General features: G+C 59.7%; 2 protein-coding genes across 6 annotated transcripts in view; both read right to left on the reverse strand.

Annotated features, from left to right (window-relative positions):
• D2HGDH (D-2-hydroxyglutarate dehydrogenase) overlaps positions 1–9,876 on the reverse strand; it is a 19,689-nt gene extending 9,813 nt beyond the window's left edge. For 2 of the 5 annotated variants that reach the window (XR_014143302.1, XM_081813198.1), the window contains exons 1-6: positions 9,819–9,876; positions 8,567–8,934; positions 2,755–2,812; positions 1,916–2,055; positions 1,072–1,265; positions 385–553 (exon numbers count right to left, since the gene is read on the reverse strand). Coding sequence is in view for 4 of the 5 variants with exons in the window: in XM_081813198.1 (XP_081669324.1) it covers positions 385–553; positions 1,072–1,265; positions 1,916–2,055; positions 2,755–2,812; positions 8,567–8,924 (919 nt within the window). In the remaining variant the exon portion in view is untranslated. Of the gene's footprint in view, positions 1–384; positions 554–1,071; positions 1,266–1,915; positions 2,056–2,754; positions 2,813–8,566; positions 8,935–9,432; positions 9,763–9,818 lie in introns of those variants that run through there. The other 3 variants (XM_081813200.1, XM_081813201.1, XM_081813199.1) reach the window with 3 other exon arrangements.
• Positions 9,877–11,632: 1,756 nt separating this feature from the next.
• The window catches only part of ING5 (inhibitor of growth family member 5), a 22,041-nt gene continuing 15,561 nt past the window's right edge, over positions 11,633–18,112 (reverse strand). Inside the window, exons 6-8 of the mRNA XM_006750740.3 lie at positions 16,932–17,067; positions 16,733–16,794; positions 11,633–14,980 (exon numbers count right to left, since the gene is read on the reverse strand). Of these exons, the coding sequence (XP_006750803.1) occupies positions 14,938–14,980; positions 16,733–16,794; positions 16,932–17,067 (241 nt within the window). The 3' untranslated portion in view covers positions 11,633–14,937. The remainder of the gene's footprint in view (positions 14,981–16,732; positions 16,795–16,931; positions 17,068–18,112) is intronic.

Raw genomic sequence — 18,112 nt, forward strand, 5'->3', positions numbered from 1 at the left:
GGGCGGGGACAGTAGGGGGACAGGGACAGCAGGGGGATGGGTGGGGACAGTAGGGGGACAGGGCGGGGACAGCAGGGGGACAGGGCGGGGACAGCAGGGGACAGGGCGGGCAGTGTTCCTATGGCTGTGACTGATTCGGGAGCGAACACACCAGAAATGACACCATTTCCCTCAGAGTCAACGAGCCAGACAGGGTTGCAGAGCTGAGCAAAGCCCCAGTTCTGCTCCAGAACAAAGTGTGTTCTGCCCCGAGACGGGGGAGGCTCCCCTGCAGACCTCACTCTGGGAGCACCATCCCTCGGAGAGAAGCCAGGAGAGGCGGGAACGGCCTCCCTCATGCCGACGGACAGGGCACCGAGTGGTGCACCCTGACAGCCTGCCTACCGACGAAAGCCACGTTCACCGCCGTGGGCTTGGGCGGACACTGGATGGACACAGCCGTGATGACCCCCAGTGTGCCCTCCGACCCGATGAAGAGCTGCTTCAGGTCATAGCCCGTGTTGTCCTTCCGCAGAGAGGTCAGGCAGTTCAGGATGGTGCCGTCGGCCAGTACCTAGCCGAGGAGGAGAGAAGCAAGGCCCTACACATGGGCCCTCGTGGACGCCCCTCTCCTCCCACTCCCACGCCCGGGGGGCCCTCAGAAAGCAGAGCCAGGCATGAGCCCCTACCCCACCCCAGTCGGGGGCCCCGGGGTGACCCCAGGCCTGAGGCGCCCAGTCGGGCTGAAAGAAGGACTTTCATGCTCCCACCCCCAGGGAGCTCAGGGCCCAAAGCAGGGTGGCGGGAGGCAGGGCGGAGCAGGGGCGTGGCAGAGACCACGCTGCGCCGGCGGCGCCCTGTAGACCCCTCATCCACAAGGCTTCCCGACCTCACCCCGCACCGCCCCAACCGCCCGAGACCCAGAGAGAGTGCCCAAGGGGGCACAGACCCCCCAGAGCCAAGCCGGGTCGGGGCCCCTGCGGAGACCTCACACGCTGAGCACACTCAGCACTGGGGAGAGGCTGGGGAGCCGGGCCACTCGGACACAGGCACAGGGCACACAGAGGAAAGCGGGCCGGCGCCCCAGCTCACCACTTCCAGGCCCAGGACAGTCCCATGCAGTGAGCCGTAGCGCAGAAACCTCAGGCCACCAGCGTTGGTCGCCACGTTCCCCCCGATGTGGCAGCTGCCCTTGGCCCCCAGGTCCAGGGGCATGACGAAGCCTCTCTCCTCCACGTAGCGGCTGAGCTCCTCCAGGACACAGCCCGCCTGGCACACCAGGGTCCCTGCCGAGCCAAAGCGCTGCCGCGGGTGCATTCGGCCCAGGCGGGGCCAGGAGACTCATCGCGGGGCCCCTGCGGGGGTCAGCCCCGGGGCAGGGGTCCCCCTCCAAACCCGGACCAAGGAAAGGGAGTGTGTCCCCAGACCCGTCCCCCAGAAGTGACCCTTATCGTTTACCACGAGAAAGAAAAATTGCTAGGGCAAAAGTAAAGAAGAAAGTCCTCAGGCACACGCTCTTGCGGAAAAGAGCGGAAGAGCGTCACTATAAAGGCAGCAGCCCCTCGCCCAGGGCTGATCCCACCACCGGGGACGTGTGACTCTGGGGTGCTGCTGGCATGGAGCTCCCGTGCCCAGGTGCCCCCAGCACAGAGGATGCCCCACCCCAAATGCCCTGCTGGACAGACTGCTGGGGCCACTGAGCAGGAGGCGCCTGATGCTTCCCTGTACCCCACCCTTTGCACCCCATTTCCAAGGGCCTTCCTGGTCAGAAAATATCAGAGTCGGAGGGGCTGCGGCAAAAGCCCACCCCCTTCACCTCAGCCCCACCGCACAAGCCACCTCAGTGACAGGCCAGAGAGCACCCCCAGGGCAGACAGAGCCGGACCTCTCCTCCCCAGCCCGGGGCCCTCACCACCCGGCCGCAGTGCAGGCTTACCTGACACGCTGTGGAAGCTGATGACCTGGTTCATCTGGGCGGTGGACAAGATGATCTCATCAAAGACAGGCACGCTGCCCCCCACCATGCCCGTGTTTCCCCCCTGCGGGTTCACAGCCAGGTTCCTCTCATGACAGTACCTGGGACAAGCACAGGACGGGTATCGGGGTCCTGTCCCTCCACCCACACCACCGTCCCTGCAGGACGCGATCCAGGCCAACCCTGGCTGCGAGCCCACCGAACCTTGAGTCCCCCTTCCTCCTGCCCGTGGCCTCCATGGGGACTTCCTCAGTCCCCGTGCTCAGCCGGTGAGTCTGAGGAGACCGGGGTCTACCCGTGAGGCTGCACGGTCCCAGACAGGGTGGCCCTCCTGGGGTGAACCTCCTGAGAGGCCACACCCCTCCCTGCACAAGCCCCAGACCAGCAGCACCCCCTGCTGTCCACCAAAAGCAACGCAGCCCCCCACGTGTCCGTTAGACCTCCACCAGAAACTGGCCTGGAAGCGCAAGGAGCACCTAGACGTGGCGCGGAAACGGCCAGATGGGGAAGACAGAAGCGCTCCCATCACAGACACGATGTGACAGCAGTTAAGCACTCTGGGCAGAGAAGGAGCAGCTGGAGGGAGCAAAACCCCTCAGGGGCCACCTCTGGAGGGAAGTGAGGGCTTGCTTTCGCGGGGTTTTCTTTATGGTTTTGTTTTCCAATTTCAACGTGAGTTTACTGGCATAGAACAATGAAAGAATGCTGTTTGCAAGAAAAGGCCTGTCTCCCTCCCTGATGCGTGCCCTCCCCAGGCACCCGCCGCGGCCCCGTGGGCCCTCCCGGTGCCGGCTCCTCACCTGAGGATGTGAGCCACCTCCTGGGAGGTCCGGGGCCTCAGCAGCACCTTGCCACCACCTGCAACACCAAGGAGCACGTTACACTCACGGAGGGCAGCGCTCAGTCTACCCTCCGGAAAGGGAAGATCCTCCTTCCTCTGCAGGCCACCCGCACAACCGCGGTCAGCAACAAGCCCTTGAACCTCAAGGACAAGGGCGAGGTGTCAAAAACGGGCCCCACCTCCCTGGGCGGGGAGGCCACGGCACCGATGTCCAGGCCCACGTCCACGGCCGGGGGCACCTGCCTGGCTGCTCGCTGGGAGTGACTGTGTTTCCCCCATAACCGCACATCCCTTGTGGGGAGACACCTGACATCAAGTCAGTGACCTGTCCGAATCCATCCCTCCACCTGTGTGTAGTACTGGACTTTCTGCCGCGGGGAGGGGCTTCCCATCCTCCTCCTACAAGTGTTTCATCAAAGCGGTGTGTGTGCACGGCTCTTGTTTTATGTACCAGGTGCCTGCTCTCAGCTGTTTCGATTTATGGGATGCCCAGAGGTGGCCAGCAGGAGCCCCTGGACGCCAGCCCATCAGTGTTCCTGACCACCGCCTCCCAGAGACAGGCAGGCTCTCTCTGCCCCTCTTTGTTCCAAATGCAGAAGCAGGTGAGGAGGCTTCAGGAAGGCGGGAGGCACAGGACCCACCCCCCCCGCCCCGCGTCAGTGACTTCTCATGCGGCTTTGAGATCTGGCTGTAGTTCTTAGCTTACTTTTTTTTGTTATAAATTATAAATATATATATATTTATAATCCTTGCTTTAAATATAACTTAATCATATGTTTACATACTTTAATTTTTAATAAGGGCTGTGTTTCACAACTGGCTTGCTGCAAAATTCTAACAATTTTTCAGTAACTGGCCCTCCCAGCACACCCCTGCCCGAGCCTCCAGGAGGCCTTAGGGCTCTACTGTCCACCTCAGGACACTGGCCAAAGGGAAGCAGCCATGGACGTGCTGCTGGATGATGACTGTGTTTCCTCTGGGACGTGTGGGAGGAAGCAGGGAAGGAATCTTCGGGCAGACTGCCCCCAAGGTTCAAAACTCCAGCTATGGGGCGCCTGGGTGGCTCAGATGGTTAAGCGTCTGCTTTCGGCTCAGGTCATGATCCCAGGGTCCTGGGATCGAGTCCTGCATCGGGCTCCCTGCTCAGCAGGGAGCCTGCTTCTGCCTCTCTCTCTCTCTCTCTCCCCCTGTCTCTCATGAATAAAAAAAAAACAAAAAAAAACTCCAGCTATGCCCTAGGCTCCTCTCTCATGTGCACAGAGCCTCAGAGGTTAGGGACGGACTCAAAGGACAGAGGGGAAAACAGAAGCAGCAAAGGCAGAAGGAGCAGAGTCAGAGCTCTGGAGGGCGCCGGTCAGGGACGAGCTGAGGCGAAAGCGTCGGTCTCTCTGGCCCTCAGCTCGTGTCCTTCCGCTCGACAAAGGCAGGCTCAGCAGACTGGTGGGGGACAGATGCCTTTCACTGGTCTCAGCGGCACCGTCCGCATGCTGCCCACCACCTGCTTCTTCAGCCCTCTTGGCTTCCCAGCAGCCGTCCGAGGCCTTCGCTCACTCGGGGTGCCACTGGGCTTGGGGCACGAGAGGACCCTCCTGGGGCATGGCCTGTCACCTGTCACAGCATGCACACCCCCAGCGCTCCCAGCGAGCAATCTCCCTGCCTTCCTCCCAGTGACCAGAGCACCCAGCTACATCAGGGCTGGCAAACCCCGCGTGCAGACCATGCCCAGCCCGGGCCACGTTTGTAATTGGAGCCGTGTGGACACAGTTTGATGCCCACTTATTTGGTGTGGCTGCTTTCGGACAACGGACCGTGGCACAGACCGAGTGGCCGGCAAGCCTCAGATCTTGCCCATCTGAACCTCTGCAGGACGCTGCTGACCCTGACACATGAGACTGTCACCTCGAACTCGGGTCCTGCCTCTTCTCTCCCAGCTCCCTGGGAACCTGGGCTGAGGGTCTTGCTCCCCAGGCTCCGGGAACGACTCCCCGGCTTGCTTCCTCCCACCCCTGGGCAGCAGTCCCTGGGCCCTCCCTGTCCTGCCTCCCGGGGGACAGGCAGCGGTCTCTCACACGCCTCCCCCCTCCCACAGACCGCAGCTCCCACGGCCTCCCCCAGCCTCACCTCAGCAGCACCCACCTGCTTCTGCACGGGCCCCCACTGTCTTTCCCCCTGAGACTGCGACCCCTCCCTGGGCCCAGGTCCCTCCACACCCACCTCCTGGGCAACTTCACGGCGACCCCCCGTTTCTCACCAAGCTCCTCGCTCTTCCCTCTCTACCAGATCATTCCACTATTAACCTGCTGCAATGGCAGGCTCGTCCGAAACCAGCCCCGAAAAGGAAAAAAACATCTTCTCTTGACCCCGTCCCCACAGCCTCAGCTCTCTGTCCCCCCCGACAGCACAGTGCATCCACCAGACGGGGGTCCCGTCTGCCTCCCAAGCCCCCACGAACAGCTCCAGTGGCACACATGTCACTTCCATGCTACAGACGGCCTCCTGCCACAGTCCCCAGTGCAGCAGCTGCTCCCGACCCCTGCCGATTCCTGCTGACCCCTGGCTCCCCCTTTGTTCACACACGCACCAGGTTCCCCGGAGCCCCGGCCACACCTGCTCGGTCCCCTTGGCTGGTGCCTGCTCACCCCCATGGACCACAGCGGTCACCAGCCTCCTCGGACCCTACCCTGGGCTAGCTGACTTCACAGCCCAACGGGCCCCCTCACGTGTCCATCTGGACTTGTTCAGGCCCAGACCTCCGGCTTCCCCACAGAGTAGCACCTGCTGTCATTTTACTCAGCAAGTGGAAGGCCAGTTCTGCAACTGCTCAGGCCAAGGGGCCCTGCATCCTGACTCCTCTGACACCCTATTCGCCCATGAGCATGTCTTGGACTCTTCCTTCCACAAACACAGAACCCGATACCATTTCAGCTGACTGCCCTCGAAGACTCGTGCTCTGCTCCCAGGTTCCACGACTGTGGAGTGGAAACCTCTCCCCGACACGGCAGCCACCTCAGGTCATGGGCCCCTCTCTCCTCCTGGCCTCCCAGCAGCCCCCCATCAGCTACCAGGACTCACACAGCCCTGAGGTCTCGACCTGGCCCCCTCGCTCTCTGACCTCCTCCTTGTCCATCCACTCCAGCTGTACCTGGGTCTATGGCTCCACAAACACGCCAAGCGTGGCCTTGCTCAGAGACTTTGCGCTGGCTATTCCTGTCCCAGGACACCCTTCCAGGTGGCTTCCCAGACTCCAAGGAAACAGCCTGTGATGGGGGCCTCTCCTGGGCACTCATGCCCACCTGGCTTGCAGCTCATGCCACCGTCCCTCAGGTGAAACTCCTGTCCAGCTTCATGTTTGGGACCCCAGCCCTGCACTATGTGCAGACACACAATGAGGTGCCCACCGAAGTTTATGGGGTCCACCCATGAGCAAGGGATCTAATTTTTGGACAGGATACTAACAGTTTCCATTTCAAATAAAAACGATTTTTAAGAAAATTGTAAAATCCTAATCAGCTTAGGGGCGCCTGGGTGGCTCAGTCGTTGCGTGTCTGCCTTCGGCTCAGGTCATGATCCCGGGGTCCTGGGATCGAGCCCCGCATCGGGCTCCCTGCTCCGCGGGAAGCCTGCTTCTCCCTCTCCCACTCCCCCTGCTTGTGTTCCCTCTCTCGCTGTGTCTCTCTCTGTCAAATAAATAAAAAATCTTTAAAAAAAAAAAAAAAATCCTAATCAGCTTTTACTAGCTGCGTTTTCTATAGAACTTCGAGATTAAAATGTTAAATGATCGTAAGTTTAGACATGCTTTCTTCCAAAAGAAAGCCACATAAAAGGGTGATTTAGACAGAAAGTGAACAAACTACTTCAGCAGACACCCACTGGGCAGGTGCTGTGCATCAAGCCCTGTGGATTCAGACATGAATAAGCCCCAGTGCCGCCCTCCTGAGCTCAGGTGTCAGCAGGCGGGGGTGGGGGTGGGGGGTCGTCCACACAGGCACACAGACCTCCAGGAAGAGCCCCCAGCACACAGCCAACCCCTGTGCAGGGAGGGAGGGCAGACAGTCTGCATCCCAGTCACAGGGTGCACTTGCTCTGGAAGCCCCAGGAGGAAGACACCCTAAGCCTTGAGCACCCAGCACACTGGGTTCTTACCTGAGGTGGGAGCCCCATCCCCAGTTTGTGGGGCTTGGCACCCAGGCAGCAGTGCCAAGACAGGGCCGGGGCCCGGCCTGGTTGAGCCCAGGGTGGACAGCACCCTCTCCTGCCTCCAGGAGCACTGCACACAAGCCTGCAGGCCCTGTGCGGTGGTGGGCTCGCAGCCTGGCAACATCCCCCACCCCCCGTGAGGCCCTGACTTAGCGGGCAGGGTGGGGCTGGAAGCCCTTCCAGTCTGGGCACTCAGGCCATAAAGAACAGCCCGAGGAGGGCGCCTGGGTGGCTCCATCAGTTAACATCTGCCTGGGATGGACAGGAAGCCTGCTTCTCCCTCTCCTCCCTGCTCGTGCTCTCTCCCACTATCTCTGTCTCTATCTCGCTCTCAAATAAATACAATCTTTTAAAAAAAGAAGAAGAACAGTCTGAAGACTTCCAAGGTCTCCGGCCTGTCTTTCCCTGCGAGTACAGCGTGTCTCGATTATCTGAGCCCACACCCTAACTCCATGTGCTCAAGACTCCGCACCATTTCCAGACGCACTATACTTCAGGCCGCAGCTGGTTTGGACCCTCTCTCGGAGTTTTCCCTTGCAGTGGCTGAGTCGCCACCACACAACACCCCCCTTGACTGCTCTTTCAAGTCCCACGAGCGCCGGATCCAGCCTTGCCTGCGGTCCTGGCTGCCCAGCGTGTCCCGGCATTCCGTGTCTAATACATAACTTTGTTGTAAACTGGTTGTCTTCTAGCTCTCTTTAACGTTCTAGCAAGAACATCGTATTGGTTTTTGTAACTGTCTGAATAGGCAGCTTACGTTATCTCCGAAAATGTTCCAGGAGAGAACACAGAGTGTTAGAAGCTCTCTCTCACGGGAGAGCTCTGGAAGGCTGAGAATTCAGGAGCTGACGAACAGGCGTGTGCTGAGAGGAAGGAGGCATGGGCGGCCAAACCAGCACCCACGCATCTTGCCCAAGAGAGCTGCCATGGGCAGACTGGGCCTCCCAAAGTACGTCCACATCCTATCCCTCAGACCCTGTGCACGTGCCCTTATTTGGATAAAGGGTCTTTACATACGTAATCAAGTTAAGGATCCTGAGATGAGAAGGTCCTGGACTTAGGGTGATGCCAGGTGCCCTTAAAGAGAAGCAGGGGGAGATGTGAGACACAGACACACAGGGAGAGGCCACGAGGAGACGGAGTCGGACATGGGAGTGAAGCGGTCACAGGTCCAGGGGCGCCTGGAGCCCCCAGGAGCTGGAAGAGGCAGGACGGAGCCTCCCTGAGCCTCTGGAGGGAGCATGGCCTGGCCTACGCCTTCCTGTCAGACCTCTGGCCTCCGGGCCTGGGGGAGGGGAAGCTTCTGCTGCACAGTGTGTGGTTCTCCGTCACAGCAGCACCAGGAATCAACGTGCATCCCTCAGAGCAGCCAGGGGGCTCTTTTGTCTTTTGATTTGCAGAGGTCACGCACCCACCAATAAACCTCTATGAATGTTGTTCTCAGAAGACTTTAAAACCACAATACAGCTTTTCGTCAGCACAAGAAGGGGTATGTGCCAGTGACCCCAGGCTCCTCCACCCAAAGCTCATCACACACCCATCCCCCCGAAGCATGAGGACAGACCCTCACTCACCTCGGACCGTCCTCAGCCAGTCCACGTTGGAAGCTTCCAGCACCTCCGGGTCTGTGACGACCCTGCCGGGGATGATGCGTTCAAAGGCTGCCAGGTCTTCCTCAGACACCATGGAGAATGGCAGCCGCGTCACGGGGTAGCGCTCCTGGGTCAGCACCACCTCGGGGGCACGGGGGGATGTGGATGAGCCGCTTCTGCAGACCAGGTGTCTGGTGCCTGTGGCCCCCCAAGGGCTGAGCAGGCTGCGGATCCTGGACGCCAATGCCCATGTCCTGGGCTGCACAGAGGCTCCCCGAGCGCACACCACCTGCCACCGGAAGAGCCGCACCAGCTGCCTGGGCACCAGATGGGGCACCATCGCTCCTGCCCTAAAAAGCAAGTGATAGGACCTGCAACTCTGGAATACTACCGAGAGGAAGCCCAGCGCGGCCCAAGTCCAGGTCGGGTCCAGGAAGAGAGGTGTCTTCCAGGGTGAGGCAGTGAGGTTTCGGCCTCCAGGAGAGGCGCGCTGGGGGGCATGGGGGACAGAGGCCCTGGGCGAGCTGCCCTTGAGCCTGACCCAGGGACGGGTTTCCCTCCTGGGAATTCACTGCGCGGCCCACGCTGGCTGGAGCCGGCTTGAGTCCGATTCTAACATTGGCAATAACAGCTCCCTCTTAACCCCTCCTGCTTCAGGACAAAACCAGGGTCTAAGGCACTGAAAAGTACGGATGCCACTGAATTATGCAACTTAAAATGGTTCAAATGGTAAATTCTGTGTCTTATGTACACATTGTCACGGAGTTTAAAAAGTGCAGAAATTAAAAGCAAGGGTGGGGAAGGGAAGCTTCCCCGGCTGCCGGCCGCGCTGCGGGCGGGTCCCGCACCTGCACCAGCTGGCCCGCCCAGCCGCCCGGGCGAGGGCCAGGGGCCAGGGCGGCGCCCCTCCGCGGGCTCCTCCGGCACTCGGCGCTCCGGCCACCAGAGCCGGAACCGGGGCAGTGCTGCCCTCGGGGCTCGCGCCCGCCCTGTGCCCCCGGGAAAGCGAGCGCGGCTCCCCGCCGGAGTAGAAGGCCGTCGGGGCAGCCCTCGGGGCCGAGGGCCGGGACCCGGGGCCACCCACGCCGGGGAAGGGACGCAGCCCCGCGGGCTCGCACTGGAGCACGGCCTTGGGTCGCGACGCCCCCGCCACCCCGCCGCCCCGCCGCCCCGCGGCCCCGCGGCCCCGCGGCCCCTCGGCCCAGGCCCCGGGCGGCCGCGCGCGCGCACTCACGTCCGCGCGCCCGTCCCGCCGCCGCCAGCGCCGCACGCCCGACCCAGGACCGACTGAGCCTGCGCACTGGCGCCCTCCGTCCCCGGCCCGGCCCCGCCCCCGCTAGGCCCCGCCCTCCACGGGACAGGAGACCTTCCAGGCCCCGCCCCCTGCCCTGCGGGCGGCTGCTGCGCCCGGCGCGTCATTTGGCCCGTGTCGCACCACGGGACAGCCGACCTTGACCCGTGTGCCCGGCAAGGTTCCACGCACACTCTCCCAGCCCTTCCCGAGGGCCGGCTCTACCGTAGCCCACCCTGACCGCCCCCTTCTCGTTCTGCTGCGGGGCTCCCTCCAGGGAACTCTGCCCCCCACTCTGCCACCCCCTGAGAACTGTCCCCCCTCCCCGCAGAGCTCTGCCCCCAGCAGTGAACTCTGCCCCCGCCCCAGGGGTCTCTGGCTACCCCCTGAGAACTGCCCCCCCTCCCCGCAGACCTCTGCCCCCCCCAGGGGTCTCTGGCTACCCCCTGAGAACTGTCCCCCCACCCCGCAGACCTCTGCCCCCAGCAGGGAACTCTGGCTCCCAAGCACCCAGCACCTTGCCCTGACCCCACCTCCAGCCAAAGGGCAGATATTCCAGCAAGTCGGGTAGGCATCACAGGCAGAGCCCACAAAGCTCAGAAAGCGGCCAGTGCACACAGCCTGAACCTGTTCCTGAACAAAGGCCCAGAGCTGGGACTCAAGTGCGGAGAGGTCAGAGGGGCCACACCAAGGCTGGGTGACACGGACACCAGGACCCAGACCTGGCAGGAACGCTGCTCTCACAGCCCCTCCGCGGCTGGCCGCCCTGGGCTCTGGCACGCCCTTGACCTCTGGCCTGTGGGGCCAGTTAGGCCTCTGACCTGAGGAAGACAAAGGCGGGGGAGGCCCGCTGGGTGTCCCTGTGGCATCACCCCCAGTGCTGTGACAGCTCCCCGCCTCGTCACGTTCCCTTCAGGGGTGCCAGCCACCACCGGGCAGCGCGCTCCCCTCCGGCGTGAGACCCAGCTCCACAGGGCACCCCCTTCCCTGCTCCCCACCTTACCCAAAGCGGTGCAGCCAGCCCCCCAGCTCCGAATCCTAATCAGCGCCCCCGCTACAAGCACACGGGTCTGTGGACACACTCAGACAGATGTTACCGGTCACTTGATCACGGACCAGTCGACCAGGGGCATCGTGGACCTCTGGGACTCAGCAACCTCTCAGAGCCAGTGAAGATTACCACACCCACCCCAAAACAACACACTGGTGTTCCCTTTTCCTAGGCAGTCACCCCCACAAATGGCTGCAAACACCCTTGGAAGGCCCAGAGGGAAATTCCAGGCCCTTCCTCCAGAACCTCACCCTCCATCCAGCAAGGACTCTGGGTCTGTGAATTGGTTGTCGTCTGGAAAACAGGTCAGAGCCTGGGCCTCTCCGTCGTCGTGACCAAGCTGGGTTTCAGGACCCTGACCATTAACACTCCTCAAGGAAAAATGTCCTAAGTACTACTTAGTTCCCAAAGGGGTCTTCACACCTGTGCAGATTTGGGAGGGCAGACCTTCTGTTCCAGAGAAAGCACTTTATGCCTTTATAAAACAGCGACTCAAAGTATTCTACACAGACATTTCTTGTGGGCTCAGGCACCAGCTCCTGACACCGTGGCAGCTGAGGCCGGGACTGGCCCGGGCCCATGGCAGCCAAACACCTCTCCTCCCGTTCACTGCACACCCCTTTACAGTTCAACGGAGGGTATACTTACCATCTCTGGCCACAGCACTAAGGTCTCATCATTTCCTAGAATGACTCCTTCTCAAACGTTTGTTCCAAAAAATACTTTATTTATTAAACAATATATCCATAATCTATAACATGATCCAAAAATACAGATATACATCTTTACATTATTTAATAAAAAGATTTACAATATTATCTTTCCTTTACAAAGGGAACATAGATAATTCCTTGAAAATAAAATGTAACATTCGTGTTAAAGCTGCATCATCTTTTTGGATGAAATGTGGTAAAAGTGAACACCACAAAATACATTTGTAGGAAGAAAGAAACTTCACAGAACTCTCTCCTGAATGAGAACATTTTTCTTAGACTTTGTTTTAAAACTCCTCTCGGCACAGGTAACAAGGACCAGTCATGGCTCACTAACAACTGAGGAAAACCTCCTATCTCCAAGGCCCACGGCAAGTGTTCCAACTTCCAGCTGCGGCCACACGGGGAAGCTGCTCTCCGGAGAGTGTTATTGCTCGAGACAGACCCTGCCAGGGCTGCCAGCTACCAGTCGGGAGTGCCGCGTGGCCGCCCGGGACGAAGCCACCGTCCCCACGCGTCCCAGCAAACCCCCGTCATTCCCGTGCAGGCCGGAAGCCACCAGGCTCCGTGGCCATGGCCAGTGGCATCTCACACCCGCCCGCCCGGGGACCCCAGTCACACAGGCCTCAGCTCAGGGTCTGCAGCAGCTCCACGAACACAGCCACGGATGTGGGGGGCTCAGTTTAACAAATTATTTTTGTAAGTGCAGCATGTGTTGTTCTAGAGGAAAACGAGAGGCTATTGGTCAAACTGCTGACTGCTAACAGAGCACTGAGAGCAAGGAACATGCTGAGTCTCCTCTGAACACGGCGCTCCTTCCCTACAAGAAAACCCCACAGCCCCGTGGAGGGCCCGCGCCCTTGGCTCAGGTGCGGCTGCAACAGGGACCCCCTCAACCCAAGGGACAGGGCTCTGCAGCCACCTCCGGGTCAGATCTGGTGCCCGGCAGGCAGACGGAGTCTGGTGGGCATCACCCTGAGGTAGGCGGCCAGGCCTCACAGGGCGATCCTCGGCAGGCGCCCACCGCCCCTGCGGGGCTGGAGCCAGGCCAGGTGGCAGGACATTCTTTCCCAAGCAAACAGCGCTGTCGCATCGGCGTTCACAGTCAGGGAGGGGCAGCGGACCCGTGCTGGCCCAAACAGAGTTCCAGGGAATAAATCTTGCTACTCTGCTCATGTCTTATTGTCTCCAAAGCTCTATCTATGGGTGTTGTTTTGGAGATATTTATGCAACCAACAAAAGCAAACACTACAGACAGCCAGGCACAGAACCTACAAAGAGAAAGCCGGCAGCTGGGTCGTCACACAGCGACCAGCGGAGGACGGCATCACACACCAGCTCCCGACAGGGAAGTCGGCCGTCCCTCCTGCGCAGTGAGGGAGGCCCCTGCCCAGCCATCAGCCCACATCCCCAGGCACCAGTTTCCCCATGATGGCGGCGGCCGGGAAGTGTTCTAAGATGCAGTGCAAATATTAAACTAGCTTCCAAAGAATCATCACAAACTCGTGTACTTACCTATCCTCTCCATAAAAACTGGTAGAAGAGTGAAGAAAACAATTTTCCACAATTTATTCCCCACAATCTTTAAACACCTGTGTTAACAAAAAGCTAAGTTACTAAATACAAACAAGCCTCGTTTTCGGCTGCAGCTGAGATGGAGGGGCACATGCAGGCCGGCGCGCATCCTGAGGCCCTCACCCCTCCCTTCTGAGCAGGAGGAAGGCTTCGGTTCCGGGATAGCTTGTCAGGCCAGCTGCTGACCCCCTACCCTAACCACGCGGCCTGGGACGGAAAGGGTGGCCCTCTCCGAAGTGACCTCACCTGCAGTCCCCTGGAAGCCCCAGAAAGGACAGCAGGACAGCAGGTCTGGCGCAGGCTGCCCCGCCGAGAACCATAGACGTAGGGTCCAGCAGGACCCTCCCTGCCCTCTGACGTCGGAGTTAACATTCAGCTCTCGTTTACCGACCAGGAACTGCCTTGGTGAGGAGTGGCCCATGCAGGACACAGCCCCCCAAGTTTCTCTCCGTGTCATCTCCTGTCCTTGGTGAAGTATTAGAGAACAGGAGGGAACATTCGGTAAACAAGGCCACTGGAGGAAGCAGCTGCACCGTTCCAGAAGGCCTCCTGATAAAGAAGACAATATTCTTCTTCAGTTGGGAATTTCACATCTCGACTCCGCCTCCTGGATTTCTTCTCCTGCCTCGAGGACAGAAACAGGTTTTCCTCTTTCTTTGGGACTCCTCGGGCTCCTCTAAACGTATGCTGGAGGGTCTCAGAGTCCACGCCTGCTCCCAGAAGTCACACTATGCACCATCACAAATGGATCTCAGCACACCAAACATATGCAATTTCCCCCAACTATTCCCAAAAACACGGTTCAAGATTGGTTTGGTGAATGCAGATTAAACAGAAAACACACTCTAGTTTCCTAGCTTCATTCCAGAACTGCGTGGCACGAGAAATTCACAAATCGCATCACATAATTGTCGTCCCCTCGGACATGAGCTGCTGACCGGTGTACGACATAACAGGTTTAAAATCAGCTCTTACTGGACTGGACTCACTTCACATACACACAGACCCACGATCTTCATGCTATTACAATAATTTCATCTTCACAGTAAAAACATCAGGAATTCCCAGAGAAACGGAGCATCAGCTATCTGTCTCTTGCGGGCGGGTCACAGTAACGACCACCCGTGTGCTAACGAAGAGCCGTTTACTCCAGAAGGTAAAACCCTCACAGAGGGAACTGGGAGTCCAGACGAAAAAGGCAGTGCACAGCGAAGCAGAGACCTCCTCCTCCAGGGATAGCCCGCCCTGGCCCAGAGCTCGGACACGGCAGATGCCCTCCAGCAAGGCCTCGCCAGGTCCCACACGCAGACGCCTCAGCGGGGACAGATGTGCTTCCAGAGGTGCTGGGCACAGCCCCAGGAAGCAGGGACAGACCTTGCAGGCTCACGCCTCAGCTGCAGAATGATGGTACTGCGCTGGCTGGGCGGTCCCCGCCGCAGCCCCCACAGAAGGCTCGGCTCCTCGGCGCGCACCTGCCGGGCTCGGCGCGGGGCCGGTACAAAGTCTCCAATAATGAAGTCACTGTGGCGAGTCCCCGTAAGATCGCTCCTCGAGCAAACAGGGCTCAGGTGGATTCTTGTTTGTTTTAAGAAGTATCCAGAATTACAACTGGCCACTGAGTTTTTAAATATCATTTGAAACAAGGTAGTTTTAAAATGAAGAGAAAATATTGCAACACGAAGAAGGAATATATTAACTTGCTCTTCTAGTCCAGGCATCAGGCTTACTTCTTCTTCCTCCTTTCCTGAACGCACCGTGGACAGAACCTGAGGAGAAAGACGCGGTGATCGGCCCTGTGAGTGCAGAGGCCCACAGCCCGCCTCCCCGGGCCGCCGGGACGGCACCAGGGGAGAGTGCACAGAGCACGCGGCCCTCGCATCGGGAAACCCCCAGCAAGGGGGAGCCCCAGCAAGTCACCCTAGCCAGCACGTGTTTTGCAGTCAACAGATACGAATCAATGTGCAAGACTGTTTCTACGCACGAACACTGCTCACCATCAAGTTAACTGGTCGTCCCTGTGTGATGCCGGGGTCGTCAGTAATCAGAGTGGAGGCGACACCCACAGCCACGCTGGCGACCAAGCGTGCAGAGCATGGTGCGCGGAGCATGGCGCGTGGCACACCCAGCCAGGCGGGCAGGCCGAGAGGGCCCTGGGACCTGCGTGATTAGCCAGTGCTCCTGGTGACCCTGGGCAAGCAGGGTCAGCGCCTCACACACAGGAGGCGGCCCTTGGTCACTCCTGGGCCAGGGCAGCTGTGAGTGACACAGGGATCGTTCCTGCTGCTTTCCACCGCAGCCCTCCTGGCTCCCGATGCAGGAGGCAGCTGATGCCATGGGACACGCCCACCCAGGCACCAGGCCGCCACTCGCCAGTGTGTGCTCTGTGCCAGGGAGTGAGTGCTGAGCACGCTCATGCCACTGCCCCAGAGGAAGCAAAGCTCCCCCAGCAAACACGCTCACATGCAGCTCGTGCAGCACCAACGTGTCCGAGCTTCAGTCCTACTTAACAGGGAAGGAGCCTGAACACTGACCCCAGAGAAACACGGAGTTAGACAGCAGGAGTGGGGCCCACCCGGCCTCCCCAGCTCTGCTTGTCCTGCCCTGTTCCTAGTGCACGATGGGTGGACGCCCATCTGCACAGCCCGCCCAGAAGCAAAATGGTTTTCCATCGCCTATGGACTCTTCCACCCAGAAGTTCCACAAACAACTCAAACCCCTGTCCAAACTCAAATCAGATCTCCCTGCCTCGCGCCCCACCACAAGTCACACCTGCCCCACAGGTGGCCAGCAGCCCTCCACCCCCCACCCCCCACCCCCCGCTCAGGTGCCCGCCCTGCTGCAGGGCACCCCACCCCCGCTCAGGGGTGCGTCCCGTGACTGCTCAGACTCTGAGGTTACCCGGTGCCGGGAATGCACATGGCTGCCGTCACCCACCGAAGCCCGGGACGACACAGCCTGTCCTTCAGGGCTTTCTCATCTCCTCTGGGGAACAAGATTCCCAAGATTTCATTTTAGGGCAGATGTCCATTTTAAGCACAGGTAAATAAAAACGTGGTGTTTCTTTAAATGAAATCTCAGACCACAAAAGCTGCCATTGAGCACAAGGATCAGGAACAGAAAGTGCTCATGTGCTCTGAACACCTTCCCAATTAAATAGAAGCCCTTCGGCAGGTCCCTGGCCTGCGCCCAGGTTTGGATCAGTCTTAATGCTCACACTCTTTGCCTTTTCCCAAAATTGCTCCAGGGAAAAGAGCTCCCCATTTCACACTTATTTTTAAGAGTATCTCTACCTCAATGCAAAGAGTCAAAACAGCTGTTCTAGCTCTAGAAGAATCACGAAAACGTCATAGAAGACTTGCCCCCAGGTGAGGTGGCAGCAGGTGTCCCTCTACCAGCTCAGCCCCAGGAACCAGGAGCGCTGAACCGGAGTGCCGAGGCCTCAGCCCGGCTCTGCCGGGAAGCAGTGCACAGGACGCCCCGCAGACGGGGAAGGACAGAGCAGCCCCCCGCATACTGACCATTTTCCTTTGGGTTTTGTGGTCAGATCCACACAGGCGAAGTGAAACCACTCAATAGGACACTGCAAGACAGAGGGGAGGCCACAGTCAGGACTCTGCGCTCTGTGGGCTGGACACCAAAGACAACAGCCCCCACCTGCCACCCCCCACCGGGGCTGCAGGGCCCCACCCACGGCCTGTGCCCAGCGCCCACACTCACGTCTGGGTTGTCACAGCCTATCATCTCCCCATAGGACACCTGGTGGCACAGACAGTACGTGGGCTCATTTGGGTCCACAGGCATGTCCAGCACGTCGGAGGGGTGCACGGACAGGATGGTGTCGGTGAACTCAGACCTGCAGGGAAAGCACAGCAGTGAGGAGCAGGTGGGTGGGGATGGTGTGCCCCCTTGGTACAAGACAAGAGGGGTACAGAGGCACCCCAGAGGGTGTGAGGGGTAGCATGCACCACCCAGCACTGGGGTTTGGCACTCTGGGGACATGAATCCATCCCTGTCTTGTCCCTCCATCTGGACAGGACCTACTCCCTGGGCTCCCAGCCCACCCACCCCAGGTCCACCCTCCTCAGCCTCTTAGGGACCCTCTCCCTTGGGGGTCACTCACCAGCTGCCAGTTGATGCCATCTGAGACCCCTTGACCCCAACCCAGACTGATCCAGCCGCCTTCACCTGCACACCCAGTACCACCCCTCACATGCCCACAGCACCAACACCCCAAAAGCCAGAAACCTCCAGATGCCCTCCCCATTCCTGGAGCCTTAAGTCTTGGGAGCCCCCTCCCACCCCCAGCTGCCCACCCGCCAGCAAGCCATTCCTGACCACAAGCCACCATCACCCACCCACCCCCGTGAAGCAGGCCTATTGCCCCCCACTCCCCACAGCCACCCTAGGTCACTAACCAGTGTCCAGCCAGAATCCAGCCTGCCCATGCCTCCCTCCCTGTCGGCTGCCCACAGCTCTGCAGCCAAGCAGGTGGGAGAGCAGGCGGGGGAGTGTCTGCCTGCGTGAGAGCAGGGAGGGCTGGGGTGTTCACTCTTTCCTGTGATTCAGTAGCTTTCAGATAAACCTGTCAGCTACAGGGAAACGTAGACAGTACGCTCCAATCAGCAAAGAAAGAAAGGCTTCCCCACCTCGCTCTCCAGAATCAAGAACACATACGTAATTCAAATATGCAACTGCTGTGGGGACACAGCCAGTTCACACCAGGAACCTGAGGGGAAGCCAAGAAACTGCAGCAGGTCACAACTGTTGAAAACACCAAGTCTGGTCCCAGAAGCAATCGCCACCCCCTTTCTCCCATGTTGCCTGTGTAGAAACACTCCGTGCCTCTGCAGTCAGCTACCCAGGCTCAGCCATGCACCTCCACGTCACACTGCCCCCCC

This window comes from Leptonychotes weddellii, chromosome 3 (assembly GCF_054177405.1).
Source record: "Leptonychotes weddellii isolate Sample4059 chromosome 3, ASM5417740v2, whole genome shotgun sequence".
In the NCBI taxonomy this organism is placed as follows: domain Eukaryota; kingdom Metazoa; phylum Chordata; class Mammalia; order Carnivora; family Phocidae; genus Leptonychotes; species Leptonychotes weddellii.